The sequence below is a fragment of the Suillus paluster genome, assembly GCF_016628075.1.
Source record: "Suillus paluster strain FC165 chromosome Unknown EDB91scaffold_202, whole genome shotgun sequence".
Lineage (NCBI taxonomy): Eukaryota > Fungi > Basidiomycota > Agaricomycetes > Boletales > Suillaceae > Suillus > Suillus paluster.
Window position 1 is genome coordinate 1 of NW_024537762.1, and position 22872 is coordinate 22872.

General features: G+C 47.1%; 4 protein-coding genes across 4 annotated transcripts; all 4 read right to left on the minus strand.

The window, feature by feature from the left end:
* Positions 1-786: 786 nt before the first annotated feature.
* EDB91DRAFT_1088507 (uncharacterized protein) lies at positions 787-3295 on the minus strand (the record flags this gene model as incomplete). The annotated part of the gene is made up of 9 exons (XM_041316458.1): positions 787-809; positions 1053-1263; positions 1296-1352; positions 1407-1550; positions 1822-2005; positions 2042-2231; positions 2341-2403; positions 2566-2901; positions 2974-3295. 9 exons carry the CDS (start codon positions 3293-3295, stop codon positions 787-789), a joined length of 1530 nt encoding a protein of 509 aa, XP_041169220.1.
* Positions 3296-6134: 2839 nt separating this feature from the next.
* EDB91DRAFT_1256596 (uncharacterized protein) lies at positions 6135-6788 on the minus strand (the record flags this gene model as incomplete). The annotated part of the gene is made up of 4 exons (XM_041324187.1): positions 6135-6274; positions 6329-6386; positions 6443-6496; positions 6546-6788. 4 exons carry the CDS (start codon positions 6786-6788, stop codon positions 6135-6137), a joined length of 495 nt encoding a protein of 164 aa, XP_041169221.1.
* A 262-nt stretch (positions 6789-7050) lies between these two features.
* On the minus strand, positions 7051-9531 carry EDB91DRAFT_1256597 (uncharacterized protein; the record flags this gene model as incomplete). The annotated part of the gene is made up of 4 exons (XM_041324188.1): positions 7051-7508; positions 7559-9205; positions 9254-9385; positions 9444-9531. The coding sequence occupies 4 exons, from the start codon at positions 9529-9531 to the stop codon at positions 7051-7053; spliced, it is 2325 nt and encodes a 774-aa protein (XP_041169222.1).
* Positions 9532-11902: 2371 nt separating this feature from the next.
* On the minus strand, positions 11903-14251 carry EDB91DRAFT_1256598 (uncharacterized protein; the record flags this gene model as incomplete). The annotated part of the gene is made up of 9 exons (XM_041324189.1): positions 11903-12036; positions 12108-12304; positions 12400-12596; positions 12652-12971; positions 13019-13097; positions 13152-13290; positions 13348-13790; positions 13839-14085; positions 14145-14251. The coding sequence occupies 9 exons, from the start codon at positions 14249-14251 to the stop codon at positions 11903-11905; spliced, it is 1863 nt and encodes a 620-aa protein (XP_041169223.1).
* Positions 14252-22872: the final 8621 nt, after the last annotated feature.

Consider the following 22872-nt stretch of genomic DNA (forward strand, 5'->3'; position numbering starts at 1 on the left):
GATCACCCTCACTGATCAGGAGGCACCAGGACTAGATCATCTTGGATGCACCAGTGACCAAGCTGATTATGTTCCCACCATAGAAAAGGTCAGAGAAGATGATGGGCTAGTTTTCAAGATGTCTAGAATTTTTTGTGAGGTGATAGCCTCAGATCACCTTCACCCATCAGGAGACACCAGGAGCAGATGACTCAAAATGCACCAGTGATCAAGCTGATCATGTCCCCACTATTTGGAAGGTCAGACAAGATAATACACCAAGTTTCAGGATGTCTGGAATTTTTTGTAAGGTGATAGACTTAGGTCACCTCCAGTCATCAGGAGGCACCAGGACTAAATCATCTTGGATGCACCAGTGACCAAGCTGATTATGTTCCTACCATTGTAAAGGTCAAGAATGATGGTGCACCAAGTTTCAGAGCAGTAGGAAGTTTTTGTGAGATCATAGACTGAGAACACCTCCTGCTATGAAGAAACCCAGATTATGTACTGGTGAGTATACTGATGATGTCCCTACCATTTTAAAGGCCAGAGAACATGATAGGCTAGTTTTCAGGATCCCTAGAATTTTTTGTGAGGTGATAGACTCAGATCATCTCAACCCACCAGGAGACACCAGAGCCAGATCAATCTGGATGTATCAGTGACCAAGCTGATCATGTGCCCACCATTTTAAAGGTCAGAGAAGATGATAAACCAAGTTTCAGGATCACAGGAATTTTTTTCATTGCTATAGTTCACCCCCTCCTTCTCTCACCTAGGGCAAATGTCTGAGTGTGGTCATCATCAGATGGAGATACCAAATTTACCTGATTATAATACATATAGACCTATATGCAAGTGATATAACTCCCTGTAGATGACATAATACCTGTTGAATATGGTCATGGAGTAGTATCACCTTCCAAACAGTAAAATGGACATAACTCATGTTCCTGACCACCAAATTTTATAAAAGTGAGTGGAATACAATCCCAGTAACACCCTCTATCAAATGAGATACTCATCAAACAATGAAAATGTGACATGTTTTATATAATATTCAGCCATACAGTGTATAATCCAGCGAGTCTTGTTGTTATTGGAAGGGGGCCCACTGAACCTGTCGAAGCCTGCAACCGATCTCAGAGGTGGAGGAAGTGACAGTTGTAACGAGGTACTGGAAGGGCCAGGGAGAGACAAGACTTGCATTGGATAGCCAGTGATAGAATACGACGGGGGGGTAGCAATGGCGGATGGTACTACGGACGTTAAAAATGAGTTCTAAAATCAAATAAGCCACGCTGTAAACTCACGGGCATGAGTTGTTTGGAAACGATGACATAATGATGGGACACGATAAGGAGAGTGTGCTACAAAAGACAGAAATTAGTTCATTGTAGACGCGAGTTTCAAGGGAGACTTACAGCAAGCCCTTGAAGAAGTCTTGTAGCACCAAGACCGTTGGTAATGTCCTCTAGGGTTGAGAGGTTCAAGTGGAGATGGTGATCAATGACGACGACGTGGAGAGTACCTTGGAGAAAGAGGCTGATGATGACGGGAATAATATGCTGGAGATCGCGATCAACCGCGACAAGGAGAAACACAGCGGGGGGGGGGGGGGGGGGGATGCTGCATAGGTGTAGTGCATGTAGGAAGGAGGTCGATCACGTCCACGAGGGGGGGATACGGATCGGCAAGTGCAACGGTCCCTTTGATAATCCCTGTAATGCAGGGTTATGGAACGACGAGGCTGTTCTGTATGGAAAACCCTCGAGGAACCTGAGGTTTGAATGAATGGGCGATCACAAGAGTGTTCTCTGTCCCTGTTAATGACTTTACCCTTGCCTTTTGAGGGGGTGAGGGGTTGTGGTTAAGCCGCCCTTCATCGTTGTCGACCTCTATAGCAACGGGGGGGTGGTGTCGAGGCGACATGGAGTGTGTCACGGTACAACCATAGGACATGTCAGTGTTCATGCCGTCATCATCATCGTAGGGCAAACCAGAAAGCGTTGCAGTAGGATCACTCATGACAATGCCCTGCATGCGGGCCAGCTCTCACTCGATCGTTTTGATCTCAGCCTGCCTCTCCTTCTCAAGTTCAGCCTGCTTCTCCTTCTCAAGTTTAGCTTGCTTCTCAGCCCGCTCTCGCTCGACCCTTTCTTTGAGGTAGGCCTTATCCCACTTGGCCTTCTCCTCTTTTTCCTTTGCACGCTGAAGATCTGCTACATGCCTAGGATAAAATAATGAACCTGTCCACAGGTGCATCATTGCAGTATCCACCTGATTCTGCATACACAAAATGAACTACCTTGCTTGATTGACTCTAGGATTTGAGATGCCAAGATCATGTCCAAATACATGATGCTCGATGGTGTTCATCATGAACAGCCCACACGAAGACCGGTCCTTCTGGATGCCATGCTGCAAGGCAGGTCCATCATTGCAGAATTTGCCACCAAATTGCTTCTGGAACCACCATTGCAGCTTCTCGATGATGTATTTGGGGGCATTTCAGGAACTAAGAGAATCGCCTGTATTCACTTTAGTTTGTGTACCATCGATAGACAAAAGAAGGTTGCTTACCATAACTGAAAGATTTTGTCTCAAAGTTTATCGAGAATGCGACGTAATGCTCCTCGGTATGGAGATGAATGGGAGTGTACATAATCCTGTAATTCTTGATGCTCTCTTCAAGGTCGCGCAGCCCCTTGTGCAGCAGACTGTCATAGGATGCGATATTACGCACAGAGCAGATCGCATCAGTGAAGCTAGTATTCATGATGAGAATGTCGGGTCGTTCCTTGGGCAACCAAGAGACGAGGCAAGCAGTCATGATGTCAACGACTGCCTCAGAAAGCCAATCATTGGACAAAAGAAGTGCAAGGGTCAAGGTAGATCTACAGTTGCAGGCAGCTTGACCTCATAACGACATGTTCCAGGGGATAAATTGTAGGTGCTCATGAGCACTGGCAAATACTCCTACGTCCCCACCTTTCTCCACTTGACTGTGAAGCCAGACATCTGCTCCAATCCATTGTTTCTTTGCAGTGTGCATGCAGTGCAACTGCTCCCATAGCGGAATCACCCAGAGAGGTGAAGGTACGTCCATGTAATGCCAACACCTAATGGAGTGCTTTCTATGAGCAAGCATGTTGGGTAATGCATTCCAGAGGTCTGTGATGAAATCCTTGGGAGGTAGAGGGCGGCAAAGGTCAGGCTTGTTGACAGGCGGTGCCTTGTCGAAGCACGACACTGCAGTGATATTCCATTGTGGATGAACAACATCACCCAGAGGGAATTGGAGCAGTCGCATTACAGGGAGATCGTCTGAAGGCAATAGTTCCTTTCACGTCGCATGTGGGATACTGTCATCATTGGGGACATCAATAATGTCAATTGGCAAGGTTGTGGCAGGCCCCGGAACACCTTGTTTTGATGGAAGGGGTGATGCAGAGCTGTCATCATCAGTTAGCTTGAGAGTTTCAGCCGGAAATTTGACAGCGCATCGAACCCCCGGTTTTGACGAAAGGGTGACAGGTTCTGCATTGGAACGTGAATCCTCGTCTGATGCCGAATCCTCAAATGCATTGAGGCTGGCACCTAACAGTTGTATGTGATTAATGGAGTATGTGACATTAGAACATGGTGTCGACTCATGATGATTGTTTGGCATCATACGAGGAATGTGTGTTTGAGGCCTTGTAGGTGGCTTTTGAGGGGGCATTGTAGAGGTTGAGCCACATCATATGAGCTTGGGGTACATCGTTGGTCCAACTATCAAATGTTGGCGTTCAATAGTGGATGCATACACGATGGGAGTGTGAAGATTTCGAGTATGATCAGGCGACTGTCAAACATTGGCGTTCAACAGTCAATGCGTGCACGACGGGAGTGTGAGGATTTCGAGTGTGGTCAGGCGACTGTCAAACGTTGGCATTCAACGGTCGATGCGTGCACGACAGGAGTGTGAGGATTTTGAGTGTGATTACGCGACAGTCAAACATTGGCATTCAATGGTGGATGTATGCACTGGGGATTGTGTCGAGGGTTCTGTGAAACATTTCCGTGTGTTCGAGGACAACTAGTTGGAAATTACCAACTAGAGGCCAGTTAAATGCTATGAAGTTCGAACACTGACATTCGACGGGTTACCAATCGTTGGCGATCGGCAGTTGGTAGAATTTGACCAACAACAATATAAAAGTGTAACACTTAAAGCTGACTAGTTAATGATCCACATTGGATCCACAAGTCTAATTTCATTACATAATGATCGACAATGCTGTCACAGCGCAATTTCACAGACGACCAAGAATAGCTTCAATATCAACATATAGTGTTTACATGAGTTCCCATAATCAGCATAAATATTGTCCGCGATAATGAAGCATGAACTTTCATTATCACGCCTTTTGGGGTAATGGTTAAGGGAAGACAGTCTTGACTACTTACTTTTTTTTCATGAACACACCTCTGATTCTGATTACTCGAAGAATAATAACTAGTCGTGGAATAGAAAGAGGATTCGGTAAGGGATACAAGGGCAGGGCGACGGGTGCAAAGCACTTTGATTGCGACCCCTACAGCAACGATAGCTTTTGAGTTCAATAGAAAAGAACAAAAAAAAACACCATTATGACCACTTTCTATTACATGCAATGCAAAAATGATATACTGTGCCTCCTTCAGATTGACTGTGAAGAAAGAGAACGAGAGAGAAAGAGATGGATCGCATGCACTAAATGAAATGATGAATTACTTTGATGACTTTGATGACAGACTTTGATGACTTGAAATACCTCAAGTCTGATCGTATTACGACAGAGTAGGCTAGTTGATCGTTCTATGACAATTAAGATATACTAGTACTGCTAGCCTAAATCAGATATTTTGTATATATACATGGTTGAGCGTTCTGACTGGGTGTGGCATCTTTGTGCATAGTCGTTAGTGATTTATACTATACAAGGTGGAAAAATAAATGAAGAAACGAGTGAGTCGAGGATATGAACGAAATAACGACTTCCGTAGGTTGTACAGTTAGTGATTTATACTACACAAAGTAGAAAAAATAAATGAAGAAACGAGTGAGTCGAGGATAAGAATGAAATAACGACTTCCATAGGTTGTACGTTAGTGATTTATACTATGCAAGGTGGAAAAATAAATGAAGAAGCGAGTGAGTCGCGGGTATGAACAAAACAACGACTTCTAAACTAAGGCTACATAAGATTCCGTTGGTGGATACAACTGGTCAACCGCTCTGCATAACCTCGCTGCATGAGCGTCGGTCCCGGCTACTGTAGAGCTTTTAAATGAAACCACCATATGTTGACAATGTGCATGACTCCACTCTGTGCAACTGAGGAATAAATCCGGCAACTTTTCAGTATGATTCAGTAATGAATGCTGCATGTGGTGATGAATGCCGGCGATACGCCCATTGAACCACTCCTCCCATTTAGGGGACCACTCTCCTTGCCAAAACTGGTACCTGTCAAAGATGTCCACCAGGAGGCCATAAACTATGACCTGTGCAAGTGGTGCCTAGCAGCAGGGCGATGGCATCTGGAGTCACAGTGTCATCTATGTCTGAGCCAATGCAGGTCGGCATGGAGATGCATGCAAGCATCTGTAGACGGACCAGATAGTGCAGCAGAAATAAGACTCGCAGGCCCATAGTGCAATGCGATCCGCCAGAGTATGCCGCCCATAGAAAGAAGACGCCGGGCATATGGAAGTTGAAGAAGGGCCCGGACATGATGCTCGTATTGCTGAAGGTCCCTGTTGGCCAGTGGGAGATGTGCATCATCGAGATAGGAGGGCCGAGGGATGGAGTGGGCAGGGTTGGGACCGATGAGGTCATACTGACTAACGAACACTCTCCAATTGAGTCCTCTGGAGAGGCAGCGAGCGGCAAAAAACCACAGCAGCACATCAGGATACTGAGCTCGCCAGAGACGCAGTCGCAATTCGGTCCTCTTCGAGACAACCAAACGACCGCGAGAGACTGATGCGCAGGGACTGGTAGGAGAGTTGGTTGGTCCAGGGTGAGTTGACGGCATTCGGTACGTCAAACTGATCGAGGCAGTTGGTATTATTGATAAGCCAGTGAGTTTTTGTGATCTCGGTTGCAGGGCGATTCAGTCATGTCAAAGCCTGCAACTGAAGTCGCGCTGGCGAGAGGCGAGAGTTGGGACAGGGGCCATAGGAGCAAGCGAGGAAGCAGGTGGCATAGCAGACAACGCATACGCTGGAGGGCCTGCGATAGGAAACGACGGCGGATCAGGTCCTACATGCATTGAAATTTAGTCCAGCAGTTACATGAATTGTGCTGCAAACTCACGGGGACTGGGTCCTTGGGAGATTATACCGTAATGAGGGTCCACGATGAGGAGAGGGTGCTACAAGCGACTGAAATTAGTTGCTACAAAACCAAAAATTAGTTAGGGGCACTTACAACGACGCCTTGCAGGACTCCGGTAACATGTGGATCAGTTGATATCCTCCAAGTCTAACCGGTGAGCGTGAACGACCAGGTCGAGTAGAGCATACCGGGGAACGTGGTCGACCGCGAGGAATGGAATGGTCCTGCTGAGATGGAGGATAGTGTCTGTAGGACGGTTCATGAGAGGGAGACACCGGTTGATGAGGGGAAAAGTCCCTATAGGATGAGGCTCTATAGGGAGGGGGAGATAGGGGACGACATGGCTGTTGCTGAAGGTGGAGTCCAGATGCGTGGGGGCGATCATTATATTGTCATTTGCCATGATCAACAGCCCTTCCTGCGAGAGGAAGAGGGTCATAGTTAGGGCGCTCTTCACCAGGCCCAAGCTCATATTTGGAATGTGACACATGAATGTAGTGCATATCAGCATTCATTCCCCGGTGGCGTCCTGGGAATCATCTCCCATGACAACATCTTGCAACTCATGGTCCCGGCGGGCCTGTTCCAGCGCTACCTTCTCCCTTTGCAGTCTCTCTTGAGCCTCCCTCTTGAGCCTCTCTTTCTCCTGCCTTTCCAGTCTCTCTTGAGCCTCCCTCTCGAGTCTCTCTTTCTCCTGCCTTTCAAATCTCTCGAGCTTCCCTCTCGAGTCTCTCTTTCTCCTGCCTTTCCAGTCTCTCTCGAGCTTCCCTCTCGAGTCTCTCTTTCTCCTGCCTTTCCAGTCTCTCTCGAGCCTCCCTCTCGAGCCTCGCTTGCTCGAGCCTCTCTTTCTCCTGCCTTTCCAGTCTCTCTCGAGCCTCCCTCTCGAGTCTCTCTTTCTCCTGCCTTTCAAATCTCTCTCGAGCTTCCCTCTCGAGTCTCTCTTTCTCCTGCCTTTCCAGTCTCTCTCGAGCTTCCCTCTCGAGTCTCTCTTTCTCCTGCCTTTCCAGTCTCTCTCGAGCCTCCCTCTCGAGCCTCGCTTGCTCGAGCCTCTCTTTCTCCTGCCTTTCTAATCTCTCTCGAGCCTCCCTCTCGAGCCTCTCTTTCTCCTGCCTTTCCAGTCTCTCTTTTCCTCCCTTTCCCGTCTCGCTTGCTCGAGCTCCTGAGCGCAAAGGATTTCGTCATTTGCCTGTTGCTGCGTATTGGGGTCACTTGAGGACAACACATCCACGATCATTGCGGCCTCTGGATGCACGGCCGCTGGAAAATCACGTCCCCGTTGCACGACTTGTCGTTCTGGAATCTGACCTTTCGCAGTCAATGAGAACCATCTAGCTCGGTCAGATGCAGGGTCAGGTACACCGAGCGCATGTCCGAGGGCATTATGCGCGATGGTGTTGATCGCAAAAAGCCCACATGAACAAGAGTCCTTCTGGCGACCGCTCTGCAAGACGGGTCCATCATTTCGAAACTCTCCACCCAACCGTCTGGAGAACCACCACTGTAGTTTCTCAATGATGGCCTTAGGGACGTTTTTGGAATAGAGAGAGTCGCCTACGTTCAAATTAGTGTGCGTATTCAAAGCTAAAACCGGAGGGTACTTGCCGTATTTAAAAGATTTCGTTTCAAAATCGATTGCAAATGCGATATAATGATCCTGCGTATGAAGATGCACCGGAGTGTAAAGATGTCTATATCTCTTGGCATCATCTTCAAGCGCCTTTAGTTTTTTGTGCGGCCGATCGTGGTAGGAGATACTATTCGCGCTGCGGATGGCATCGCCGAAACTGGTATTGGCAATCATAACGTCGCGCTTTGGTGTGGGTGAAAAAGAGACTAGGGAGGCGGTCATCAGATCGACAAGAGTCTCTGACAGGTGCTCGTCGTCCGATAGAAATAGGCGGAGGTGTTTTGTCGTTCTGCCGGCAGCAGCAGCAGGGCCACGTAGCGACTTGTTCCAGGGCAGAAAGCGGAGCTGCTCCTCTGCCTCACGAAACAACTCCACATCCTTACCTGCTGCTTTTTTCTCCTGTAGCCAACGCTTGGCCTCCGCCCATTGCATCTTGTTTTTTCGCGCACAGTGTAATGCCCACCACAATTCGATCACCCAAAGGGGTAGCAACGTATCAGGGTTGCGCGGATCACGTATCAAGCGCTTCCCGTCCAGAAGTGCTTGACCAAAGTTTGCACGAAGCTGGCGGACATACGCATCTGGAGGTATCGTTGCCTTAGGGTGGACCTTGCCTGTAGGAAGGCTTTCCTCAAACTCTATAGGCCCTGTGAATGGCCACTTTGCAATGTTAGGAAGGGGATAGTTAATGAGATTTGAGACAGATATGTCGTCGGGGGGCAGTATCTCCGCCAGCATGCCGTGTGGAACAGTTAAAACTGCAACGCAAAGCTGTCGTAGGTCATCCGGGACAGGTACCGCGACTGGGAATTTTTTCCCTTGATTGATCCATCGGCTCGCTGCAGCAAGGTGGGATAATGCGTTCGGGTGATGCAACTGTTGAAGGAGGTAAAACTCTGGCGGATGGCATGGACCAGCCATGATCATTTTGCGAGAGATCTTGAATTGCTCGTCGTCGAAGTCGTCGAAGTCGTCGTCTTCGTGATCCCATTCGTCGTCGTCGCTGTCGTCGTGGTACAATAAAATATCACCGCTTTTTACCTCGAAGGTGGAAGTGTGACGGGTTAATTCTTTGAGGCGCTGAATTTCTTTGAGATTGTGGGTGATCTCTGTGCGCGTTTCGCATTTGTCTGCGGTTACAAAAATGCGCCGCTTGCGTTTCTTGCCCGTAAAAGTCGGCTCCTGTCCTTCTGGCCAAAACGTGCCTTTCTCCGCACGACCACGTACAACTAGCAGCGACGGTTAGACGAGAAGCCATAAATGAACAATTTACTAACCAAGAGGACCACGTTTCGTTCGTGGAGGCTCGACAACTTCTCCCCATGGTGAGTTTGCCCAGGAGGAAGCTTCAAATTCCTTCATTCTTTCGGCTAGGGTTTCATCTGAAAGCTCGGGATATAGGTCTTTCGCTTTGTGTGAATAATGGACCGTCAGACGTTACCCATGCAAAAGATGCTGTAGACTCACCAGAAGTACTAGGTCTGGGCACGCTATAGCTACTGTCCGACATAGCTGCAGACTGCGTGAGAGTTTTACGGCTGGGCGGCTTAGGCATTGGGTTGGAACCTAGGAGAGCTTGATGGGTCAAACGCTAAGAGTTCGATGATGTAAGGTCGCAAGAGTCAAACGTTGGCGTTCGATGTTGCAAATGGATGACTAGCCAGAATTACCAGCTAGAGGTCCAAGAGTGTGCTAGGTCAAACGTTGGCGTCTGACATGATGAAAGTAGTATTTAATGAATGAAATGAAATGCTCGAATCTGAATAATTTTGGTCCACAAGTGGATTGATGACATGATCCACATGCGTGACTAAATGCGGTGACAATAGGTGATACCTTTTTAGGTATGAGGTCAAGCTAAACGCTACTGAAGTATCCTTCTACCAGGCCATCTTGGAGTTCTGAAATGGAGTCGGATCTCTCATCATCGGATAGACATGGTGAATGAGCTTGAGGATGCTGGGGGTGAGAGGGGGTAGTGCAGGTGCTTTATTGGTATTCTTGAACCCAGTGATAATGCAAGTGTATGAGGGCGCATCAGGGAACTGACATATGAGCCATGGCAAAGTTTGGTAATGCTGGGCTGCACAATGGCACCAATTTCTTGACCTTTGGTAGACTCATTTTTTTTAAAAAAAATCAAAATCAAAATTTAATTAAACGTGTGGTTAGTATACAATGCATAGGTCATACTACAGCAAAGGGGAGCAACAAGGAGATAACTTAAGAAGGAGAGAGATAGAAGAGAGAGGTAAGGTCCAGGTCCAGATTCACAAATGAGGACCAGGGACCACAAGGGAGGGCCAAAAAAGTGAGGGGGAAAGTGGAAAAGATCATAGTGTGGTAGCATTGAGTGTTGCAATGTTTGGGATAAAAGATGGCCAGACTGGGGTTTGAATCCAGGACCTTCTGAAAATGCCCCAGGAGCTCTCAATGACGACACTGCAGAGATTTCTCCGTAGTTCATTCCAGTTATTACGGTCGTCGACACCTGACGATCTTGTTCTGCATATTCAGAAGTTGCTCCATTCTCTGCAAAATAGCAACGACGGTGTTTTGTACAACAGGAATACCAGTCGGTAATAGAGTGGGAGACATAAGAGGTTATGACTTCGTATGCGAAAGTTCGGAAGTTCGCTTCATTTGCGGTGATCTCTGTAACCTTAGGGTTAGAAGTATGGTGAAGGCGGGCTCTTATCACCCAGTGCCAGGAATTTCCAGTTTAAGAACACAATGGTCAAGGTGAGTCATATCATTCAAGTTCTCGGCCACCCATATAGTTGGAGCCATGGGTCAAGGACGGCCGGTGCATGAGTGCAAGCGGCCGGTTAACTGGTTACCAGTGACCATTTGCCCAAGAACTGATAGTACACTTACAACTTGTTGCATATCTTCATCAAAATTGTAGTTTTCTTACAATATTTTATCCTTCAGCACCAATTTTCTCGTGCTTTTATTTCACTTCGCCTAGCTTTGTATTTGCATGTAGCCCAGTGAATTTATGATCTGATTTGGTCAACTCTATCTAGGAAAAACTCTGTCTCGTGGCTTCGCCGATTTCCTGACGTTGGTGCCAGTCATGAGCCTTGATGTGTGCCTTGATGAAGGGGATTGACAGCAGGCATGATTGCATCTGCGACAGCTTGAGCCATGTAGTTGAGGAGTAGTCAAGACTGTCATCCCTTGACCGTTACGCAAAAGCCAGTGATAATGAAAGCTCATGCTTGGACAGTATTTATGGCAACTCAGGTATACGTAAGCAAACGGCTTACAACTGCATCGTTTATCATTCATTAGTCATTAATGCGCTGCTCCAATACAAGAGTCAGGGGTTATTGCCAAGACTTTGACCTACATTGGATGACTTTGATGACTGACTTTGAATGGAAACACCCTGGCACGCTCGCATCATCTATATGTTCTGAATAATGTATGCACATCCTGTATATAATAACTAAGACTGTGACTTCTTTCTCATGAAAGTTAGAGAATACACAGTTCTATCGCATGGCCAGACTTTACATGATGATTGAAGAAAATGCTATGGACAAATAGTATTACAATGCGCTGTTCTGCAGAAAATCGATGCATTCTTTTTCGACAGCACCAATAAATTTCCTCAGTCGGGTTCTTGTAGTAACTCATCTCGCTCTTCCATTGTTTAGCGCCCCTCAACTCAGGCTCGCCCTTCGCGTATGGCTTTGAGCCTCGACTGAAACACTGTTTTCAGCGGAATGGTTCCAGTACCCAACAGTCCAAATCCAGACGACGACCATTGTTTTGGGGTAGGCCACCATGATGATATTGCCGTCTGATTGCCTCTGCCTGTTAAGAACAAACTAGTAAGAAAATGACGTTGAACATGTAAATAAAAACTGACCTGGTAGCAATGTGATAGACATCGCAGAGAATGTTGATCTCAGTCGTCAGCTCAGAGTATCGGAGAGATACCGTTTAGGTGCATCGGGAGATGTATCTGCGAAAAACTGTACGTCTTTGGAGGGGCCATTTGGTATATCGCTAGCAAGCTCCTGTTTGCAGAGACGCCAGAGTATGCCACCTTGAGCGACAGTGACACATACGTGAGGCAGGTTTAGCAATTGACCTCTTCGATTTTCATAGTCTGCATACTCGTATTTGTCCTGGCAACCACCCATGCAGGACGGAGGATCGACTCAAAGATGGTTCTGGGACGAGCAAATGAGGGATGCACGACTTGGGCATTGAAAACGAGTGTAAAATTGATGCCACGTTCAAATAAGGAGAGGATGATGTCCTCTAGAGATGGGCCCCATCGTTCTCTGATACCTTGGATGACGGACACCGCGCTGTGAATGAGGAGGTCCCATGGTCAATTGTATCTTTCATCTTGTGGGTGTAGGAGGTAACCTGGTGCGAAGTGTTATCTTGAACGAATGTGTACTTGAAATGCACATTGGATTCGACGAGTTCGTCGATGTTTTTCGGATGCAGATCCCACAAGATGGAGGGAGGGGTGATGTCAAGCAAGAAGCAGGAGATGAAGTATCGAATGGTGAATTCATTTTTGGGTTGCGTGAGGGGGAGGTTCATTTCCATGAGGTATTTACGAATGGTGTAGATCTCGCTGAATTGGGCATCCTGGATGGCCTGTATAGTTGCTTTGGGACTGTATTTCTGTCTGCGAACAGCACACAAGTCTGTAGCGACTGCTTAGGACGTCTTCCAGTGAAGAAGTGAACAAAATGTCCTGGGAAATCTCGCGATTATAGAGAATGGATCTTCCGACCTCATTGTGGTCAGATGGAAGAGTAGGGGGTGTCTTTATCTCGGAATGAGCGATGGTTACATCTGAGACACCAGAGTTGTTTGTATTTGGTTTGTCAAATTTGAAACCAGGGTCGCCATCCAGTGCGTCGACATCACATTCAGAGAGGGAGCATATATCCCATTCATTGGAGATCTTGTTGTATACAAACTGCTCCTTGGGTCTGGTCTCAAATTCCGTCTTGGCATCTTCACAATTGAGCTCTCCCCAGAACCTCCCCTTCTTCGAACGATACCAAAGGAAAAACCGAGTTCCATCTCACCGCGAGGGTAGGATGAACTTTGCAGCATTTTGAAGTCACTCTCGGACATGGGCTTTGATGTTGTCAGACACAGTAGAGAGGAACTCTACACACTTTTTTCCCGAACCTCTACAAGCGCAGTCCATTCGATCCAAAGAGTCGGGATTGGTGTCAGATGGGATGGACGGAATTGCTTGAGAGTTAGCCTTGTCGATTGCTGTTCTGATGCGTATGAATTCGTCTTTTGTAGGCGACGCTTGTATGAACTGGTAGTTTTTGAAGGTAGCGGGGTTGTAAGGACCTTGCGCTTTGCCGACTATCACCCAGACCGGGACTTGTATACGATTGAGCCAGGGGTATAAAACGCCCATTTCACAGTGGGGTGGGTCGAAAATGACGCCGACGCAACGCCCGAGGATCTCCGGCTGTAGTGCACTGATGATGTCACGAACGTGAGCATCGCTAAGCCCATATTGAAGCAATAGGTCTGACGGCGAAGGCGCGGGCGCTTCTGCATTCTTTGGTGCAGTGTCACACCTCCATAGAACCCTGACCGTAAAACAGGTTGACTAGACCGAGGAGGGAGTGAAAGGCCAGTCTTGAAGTCTTTGCACAACTGCAAAGCATGACGATGCGTCTTGTGATCGCGAAGGTATCCATATTGAGAAGGATAAGGGAGGATGGCGAAACTGAAGGGTAGAATAATGTTTGCACTGAGAGCAGTGAAAGCGTGATGGAGTGTGTCCTCAAGCCATTGCCAGCTCTTCTTTTGTTCGTCAGACATGGTGTATTTAGTTCCACAGGGTAACTATACGAAATTGAAGCAAGACGCTGGAGGAGAGGGCCTGTATACTTGAGCTCCATGTCGTCCGGTGTAGCCGCGATCTGGGTGTATCGAGACAAGTTGAGTCTCAGATGAAATATTTCTTCGGGACCAGGGGTCATCGTATGTGATGTCCTGGCGGACATCTGCAAAGGATGGACACGATGTCTGCGTTGACGAAGAGAGTATGCAGTCAGCATCCCAGGAGTACGTGAAATATCGATTGTTTTGGGATGACCTGCAGTAAATGTGAGGGTGATTAGGATTGGGGACATTTTGGGGACATTCAGCACTTACGTGGACGTCGATACGTGTGATGACGACGAAGGAGTGCCCTGACCCCCTGACGTCCGCTTCGAATTACGATGCGGAGGTCTAGGAAGTTGGGGGTTGGGTGGAAGCATGGCCTGGGATTATCGTGCTGGCAGGATAGGGCGTCAAACGTTGGCGTTCGGTGTTGAGAAGTGAAATCAATTCGGTTGCGTGCAAGGCAAATTATCAGAATGTTCGGCGTTCGATGATGTACTGAGTAGAAGCGAGGGTGGGAAACATGAATGTGATCCGTATTTAATTATGAAGGTGGTCCACATTTGATGATCCACAGGTTAGCAAATGAGGGAACAATGTTTCAGTAACTTTGTGTTTCACTCTGTTTGTCAACAGTTTTGCACAAATGCGAATAACATTTCGGTGGTCTCTTAGATTACATATCGACGAACACTAAATATTATGAGTTATAACCAAATGCGATGCAGTTGCTGGGTGGTAAATGCGAATTGTCCTGCTTGGTGTCTATCCCGATCCTAATGTACATACCGAAATACTTGCAATTTAGGGAATACAACAGTGATGCTATGATGCAATGCAATGCAGGGGTCTAGAGTTATGCACCTGATTCCTCCAATACCTGCTCCCAGTCTAGGAGGGCAAGCTCTTCGGTGCACTCAAAGAAGGCTAGGACTAGATCATAAAGGTTAATGTTTTCTCTGCAGCCGCGCAAGTTGGTATGATGAGATGGCATATAAAGCCATTCAGTAAAGGTGTCTAGGGACTGGGTGGCAGTTGGGATGCCGAGGAAGGCGAATATGATTCGTGCAATAGGGGGAAATGTGAAAGTGAGGAACAGGATCCCGATCCACATGTCCTGAAGGCTTTCATTGTCGCATTTTTTTTCACCTGCTACATGAGATAATGCTAGAGACCTGCAGCAAGAGGTACAGTTGTTCTTGCGGGTGTTTTTACAATGGAGGGCTGGGTGAAATGTGATTTTGTAACTCTTGTCGTCAACAAGGTCACATCCGCATAGGAAATTGTGAGGGATCGTAGTTGCTAATGATGGGAAAAGGGAATGGAGAGGACGAGATCCCATGTGGTTGTTCAGATAGCCTTGGATGAGTTTGAGTTTCCCTTCTAAAGAGGTGGGAATGGCATTGGAAGACAAGCCTGTGGTTGCTGAAGAAGAAGAGGCTTTTGCAGAACAGGACTTGGGGGGAGCGGGCCACCGTTAACGGTCTGATAGATAGAATTTGACCCAGAACTAACACTACAAACACTCCGGCTGGGTGACAAAGTAATGCGTGTGCGTGAGTTGTTGAGTAAAACCGCTTTGATAGCGAGCAATGCAATGTTTTCACGATGCAATGCAATGTTTTTACGATGTATTGCACTGACAACCATGTGGTTGCAGATCATACAATATTATAGCATAATCAATATGTCTAAACAACATTTTACACTATTCGAACTGTTTTGGTCATGTCCAGTCTTCACTGGGCTTGAGGTCTCACTCCCAAAGCCAACACTCACTCATGTTGACGAGGAAGAGCCAGAGGAGAACGAGTCAGATGAAGATAGCGAGGAAGAACATTGATACAACATGGTGTATCTTATCTGCGTGACTGGGGAATAAATCTGCCTTTTCGGGTCGGCGCAAATGACGGTGGATGTATGATAACACCCAGAATAACATCTCATTTGATGTTCTTCAAAACTACATACCAAGTAGATTAGCTATCTATAATGACCATCCCCAAAAGCGATTTTCGAGATTGTGTCTGGTTGTGTTGTGGCAGACATCTGAAAATTCCAAACTCAAATGGCAGTGAATGACTGTATGGGATGAGAGATCTAGCAAGCATGAGAAGCCCACATGAGGAAGGCGGCTTGTTCCAGACCCAACGGCGCGGTATTTCCAATAAGCATTTTTCTTGGGGTTTCAATATTCAATTTCAATTTGAACCAGTCACACAAAATGTCCTTTGACTTAACCCACTGGCTCATACACCCCCTGAGCCTCTTCTGCCGATATGATTTCTGAGGAGAGTTGTCTTGAAAGGAATGCCTGGGATGGCCATGTCTGGTCCAAGTTGGTAAGGATATCCTGACCATGTTGACAAGTTTTACTATATCACAGGCCCCCATCCTATAACTATAGGTTGGAAATAAAGGCAGATGCTCTTCTGGGGCTCTGCTATGCATTGTTCAGTAGCTGTAGCTTTGAATTGATGTTGACGCACTTGGTTGTGCTCCCCCATGAAGCCATCACCGGTAGTGAATCCTAGTCTGCACTGGAGGATAGACCACAACTCTACAACCCAGTGTATACATATCAGTAAGTTCAATGCCTTAAGTGGGAAAGTTACAATCTTTCATGATCTAATCATGGCGTGTACCTCCATTTCATGAGTATTTCACCAAAGACCATGGGGTGATAATATTTACTACTTCCTGGAATTTACACCAATTGGCATTCAGTTCCGCCTTCTTCAAGGCACCTAAATTGGGCAACTGGATCTGCATCCCTTAACCCTAGTCCAATCACGGAACCCAAGCCGGCCAGCTACCATTTTGGGTCGTGCAGCCCAAACACATTTCTCCACCCTCTCAAGTCGCGTCGCGTCACATCCTGCAAAACTCCATGCAGAGTGGGATGGATGAGTCTGATTTTATTGACACTCTTTTGGGGGCTATGAGCGAATGTTAAGACCATGCTCAGGGGTAAAGCAGAGTCTGAGGGGCTTGGCTTCAGCTCATATGCTGCACCCCTTACCCAAGTACGTGCCCCTAATTTCGGAATGTAGTCTGACACAAATTCTATGGGTTCCGACAGGACATCGGAACAGGGGTCCTCTGAAGGAGGACTGACGAACTACTAGGTGAGCGTGGGAAAGTCAGGTGGGGGTTGTTCCACCCGACAGGAGGGAGGCGGGAGACTACTGCAGTCAGAACCGACAGTAGAAGAGTAGAAGCAGAGTGGAAGGAACTGCTTGGACGAAGTCTGAAGCAGAGTGGAACGGAGGGGACAGATGTGAGAGTGCAGGGTCTAGTTCCGACGCACGGGAAGTCGGAGGAGCAGAGGGACAGAGGGACGGGGGAATGGGGGAGTGGGGGAACAGGGGAATAGAGGAGCAGAGGAATGGAGGATCAGAGGATGGCCATCCTAGGGAGTCAATCCCCTAGGCCGGCTTAACAGGGGTGTGATTAGGATCAGGCCCAAGTCAAAGGACAGAAGAGCAGGGCTTAGAAAAGGTAATATTCAGACTGAGTATCTACAGACAAATGTACATATGTTTATATACTCTAAGTGATGAGCATAGCATAGCAGAAGACTATGTGCTGAGTGTATAGGAATACAATAGGATGACTGAGACATACGAGAATAAGGCTCGGGGAACAGTATGTACGCAACGGATCAGAATTGCTAGGGTATAGGGATTACCAGTGATCCGAAAAGCGGAACTATGATACTAAATGGAGATAGGACCAGTTGAGTGGTTCCTAGTCTAGGAGTGGACCGGTGAGGCGGTCAGATGGACTAATAGTTGGGTGGGGGAATACAAGCGGAACTGAAGGACCCCCGTGAGGGTCAGAAAAGCGGAGGGAGTAGGAGTAGGATCGGGCAGACCAATAGGGTGGAGGAGCGGAACCCCAGGTAGGGTCAGATGGAAGGGGTATGGGGTCGGAGGACATAGGGGTAGTGTCAGAAGAGCGGAACAGGGTCGGGCGGAGGTAGCAGGGCTAATCCTGCTGAGATGCACTTCGTGCATTGTCGGAGAAGGAGGAATGGAGCAGATGGGGAAACAGGGGATCGGACCAGCAGTAGGGATGCTTATAGGTGGTACTGGGGGTACTCAGATCCGGTATATGACAGTGAAACAGCATATGACTGTTATACAAACTGGTACAAGAATATGCCCTGACCCAGAAAACTCAAGCACACTCAGGCCAATAGGGCTGTGATTCAAGTGGACAGACCAGTATCCAACACCCATTTTCAGAAAAGGCAGCACTAGGGTATTCTGTCATCATGTCAGAACCGTGCCTAATGAGTAGGAAGGAGGTTATGGAGGGGCTTAGCTTCAGCTCATGCACTGTGCTCTTTATGTGAGTATGGTACCCTTAACTTTGAAGGACAGATAGGGGCTTGCTGAAGGTCAACTCCAATGTGCTCCAACAGGGGTATGGTTGTGGGGGACTATGTCCGATGTGCTCTGACAGCAGTAACGCTATGAGGGACTAAGTCTGATGTAGAAAGTAATACAAAAACTGTCGGAAGACAGAGGCAGAGGTTGGTGAGACTAGTCTCAAGGTCAGAATAGACAATGAGTAAGACTCAAGTCAAGTTGGAGGTAGTTAGGATAGGTTCAAGTCTATATTTATATTGTAGCAACACTACCAGAATACATAGGGTTTATATACTATAGGAAACTTGTAGTGGAGTACAAAGTAATAACAAAAGGTACAATGAACCATAGTGTACAATGGGTTAGATTGGAATGGAGGGTTAGATCATACAAGGCACCAGGACTAGATGGAAAGCAGAATATACAAAGGGGACTCATAATGGACTGATGTGTGACTCATACCTTGATTGAGTCAAGGCTGGAGAAATGTACTGTCATATACCAGATCCGAGCACATCCAATACCACCTGTGAGCATCCCTACTGCTGGTCCAACCCCCTGTTTCCTCGTCCACTTCATTCCTCCTTCTCCGACAATGCACGAAGTGCATCTCAGCAGGACTAGCCCTGCTACCTCTGCCCAACCCTGTTCCGCTCCTCCAACACTACCCCTATGTCCTCCAACACTATACCCCTTCCATCCAACCCTATCTGGAGTTCCGCTCCGCCCTATTGGTCCACCCGATCCTACTCCTACTCCCTCCACTTTTCCGACCTGCTCAGTTCCTTCAGTTCCGCTTGTGTTACACCACCCAATGGGTAGTCCACCCGACCGCCTCACTGGTCCACTCCTAGACTAGGAACCACTCAACTGGTCCTATCTCCATTTAGTATCATAGTTCCTCTTTCCGGATCACCGGTAATCCCTATACCCAAGTGATTTCTGATCTGTCGTGTACATACTATTCTCCAAGCCTCTTTCTCGTATGTCTCAGTCATCTCTTTTGTAATCCTGTACACTCAGCACATAGCCTTCTGCTATGCTATGCTACTTACTTAGAGTATATAAACATATGTACATCTGTCTGTAGATCCTTAGTCTGAATATTACCTTTTCTAAGCCCTGCTCTCTTATTCTTGTTCTTGGGCAAAACCCTTGATAACTCCTGTCTACTGGCCTAGGGGATTGACTCCCTAGGTTGGCTGGCTCCTCCGCTCATCCGACTTTCCGCGCCTCCACTGCCTTTCCCATGCGTCAGACTAAAACTCTCATACCTCTGTCCTCTGTGTTTCCATTCTGCCATGGACTTCGTCCAAGCAGTCTCCTCCGCTCTGCTCCTACTGTTAGTTCCGACTGCAGTAGTCCTCTAACTCTCCCCTGTAGGGCGGACCAATCTCTGCCCAATGTTCCCATGCTTACCTAGTAGTCCGTTGGTCCCTCTTCAGAGGACCTCTGCTCCGATGTCCTATCGGAGCTCATAGAACTCGAGTTGGACTACATTCTGAAATTAGGGGCACATACTTGGGTAAGGGGTGCAGCATATGAGCTGAAGCCAAGCCCCTCAGACTCTGTCTTACCCTTGAGCACGTTCTTAACATGTATCTGACATTGAAGATACATATTTAGAGGCAGAGGAGCATGGAAGAGGGTGGAGGACTGTGAATGAGGGCAGAAGATGCTAACTGAGGGTGAAGGAGGATAACTGAGGGTGGAGGTGACTTAGATAATTCATGGATATGACACATAATGCATGTCTCACTGTAGATCTAGAATCACTCATACATTGCAATAGTGGTACAGTAGTTATGGCAACTTTTACACAGAGAATCTTTATTACTAGTATTCTCAATATCATATGTATTATGTAATAGTACACGCAATCACATTGGACAAGCCAACATGAGGTCATGAACTCCCAGCCTGCCAGTGCTCTTAATGGCTATCTGAGTCAGTGTGCAAGTAATATGCTTGAAGAGGCCTAGTACCTTCAATACCCACCAAATACAAGATATCTTTGTGAGTGCTCTTTTCATTTTTGTTTTCATTTTTATCTGCATTTTTCTTTCTTAGTTTACCCTCATCCTTTTGCCACTCTTGTCACAACTACAAGGCTAGATCCTACATCATCTATCTGTTATGGTGTCCCTTTGATAGAGCCTTGATAACTGAGGTCTCTTCCTCAGGTATATTCTGCTCTTGTGGGGGTATCACCTATGTACAATCAGTTTTCACAATGATATGTCCATCATATATAATGATCCTTTTTATCATTAAAACATCGTTATTTTCAAATATCCTCCATCACCTCATCATGCACAGACCATCAACTGACAATTCTTGCATAGAATTAGCACAAGAAGGGACTCCGTCACTTTGAAGTCCATCAATTCAATATTTTTTGTAATGTATGAGCACTCAAATGTGCATCATGTTCTAGAATCTAACTCATGCTTCACCACCTTGGATTTTGACACCAATAACACAAAACAAAGCACTGGTGTTCCTCCTCTAGTTCGCAACTGTTAGGTACCATGCTTGGGCAGAGAAGCAGAGGGTTTGGGGCTTGACTTCAGCTCTTGTGCTGCACCCTTAGCTGAGTATGTGACCCAAATTTGGAGTGGGATCAATGTTGTCCGATGATAGGACAAGGGGTCCGCTTAGGTCCGCTTTGAGGGTTGGAAAGTAAAGGTTTCTAGTGGCAGGCTGACTAGGAAGCAGGCAGGTAGAGCAGAGGAAGTGAGTCAGAGGTGGGAGGGAATAAGGGGATTGGAGGTAAGGGTTTATTGGACAGAGTGTAATAAAGGTAGAGACTTAGAGCATGGCTCCAAGTCAGAGCAGAGGCAACAGCAAGACAAAACTTGTGTCTGGAGTGAGCAAAGTCCTGTGGAGAATTCCCACAGTAGAGACTGGGAGAAGACAAGTAATATTAAGACTAAGGAAACTACAAGCTAAGTACAGGATATGTTTATATACTCTAAGTAAAGAGGCAGTGATTAGTAGTACATAGCAGAAAGCTATGTGCTGAGTGTACAATATGTAAGTAAGTTTACCAAGGAAAACATATAAGTCAGAGCAGATATCAATATGTATGAGACAGATCAGTAATCAGACAGCTATAGGAAGAAGTGGTGATCCAAGAAGTAAGAGCTATGTACCAAAGGGGAAAGTATATCCTTAAATGGGGAAAGGGGTTCCAGTTGAATGGAGCTGATACAGGAAGTAACTGATAAGGTGGCAGAGCGGATGCACTGGGGCGGGAACAAGCAGAGCGGAAGCAAGGGGAGGCAGATGATAGGATTGGGCAGAGCAGATATCAATGATATCAGAGTGATCAGATCTGGTATATGACAGCAATGTGAAAATCAATTGTAGTTTTTATCATAAACAGACAGGTGCTACTTTATCCAGCTGGCCCTGACTGGCTTAACCCAGAGTTGGTATCTCACTTGTCTGTTTCATTGTGTCATATACCGGATCCAAGCACCTCCAATACCACCTGTGAACATCCCCACCCCTGGTCCAACCCCCTGTTTCCCTGTCCACTCCATTCCTCCTTCCCCAACAATGCACGAAGTGCATCTCAGCAGGATTAGCCCTGCTACCTCCGCCCGACCCAGTTCCACTCTTCCGACACTACCCCTATGTCCTCCAACACCATACCCCTTCCATCCAACCCTATCTGGGGTTCTGCTCCTCCACCCTATTGGTCCGCCCGATCCTACTCCTACTCCCTCTGCTTTTCTGACCCGCTCGGTTCCGCTTGTCTTGTCCCACCCAACTATTAGTCTGTCTGACTGCCTCACCGGTCCCCTCCTAGACTAGGAACCACTCAACTGGTCCTATCCCTGTTTAGTATCATAGTTCCGCTTTTCGGATCACTGGTAATCCCTATACCCTAGCAATTCTGATCCGTTGCATACATACTATTCCCCGAGCCTTATTCTTGTATGTCTCAGTCATCCTATTGTAATCCTGTACACTCAGCACATAGCTTTCTGCTATGCTATGCTCATCACTTAGAGTATATAAACATATGTACATGTGTCTGTAGATACTCAGTCTGAATATTACCTTTTCTAAGCCCTGCTCTTCTGTTCTTTGACTTGGGCCTGATCCTAGTCAACTCCTGTTAGCTGGCCTAGGTTGGCCCCCCTCCGTTCCTTCGCGCTTGTCCAACTTCCTGTGCATCGGAACTAAACCCTGCACTCTCACATCCGTCCCCTCCGTTCCGCTCTGCTTTGGACTTTGTCCAAGCAGTCCCTTCCACTCCGCTTCTACTGTTGGTTCCAACCACAGTTGTCCTCTGCCTCCCTCCTGTCGGGTGGAACAACCCCCACCCGACTTTCCCGCGCTCACCTAGTAGTTCGTTGGTCCTCCTTCAGAGGACCCCCGTTCCGACGTCCTGTCAGAACTCATGGAACTAGTGTTGGACTACATTCTGAAATTAAGGGCACATACTCGGGTAAGGGGTGCAGTGTACAAGCTGAAGCCAAGCCCCTCAGACTCCGCTTTACCCCTGAGCACGGTCTTAACACATTGGAAATGTTGTCCATGTGAAACAAGGGGATTGGATTTCAATCTAAAATGCTAATGTCAGGGCGCACATTTCTAATAGGTTAAAG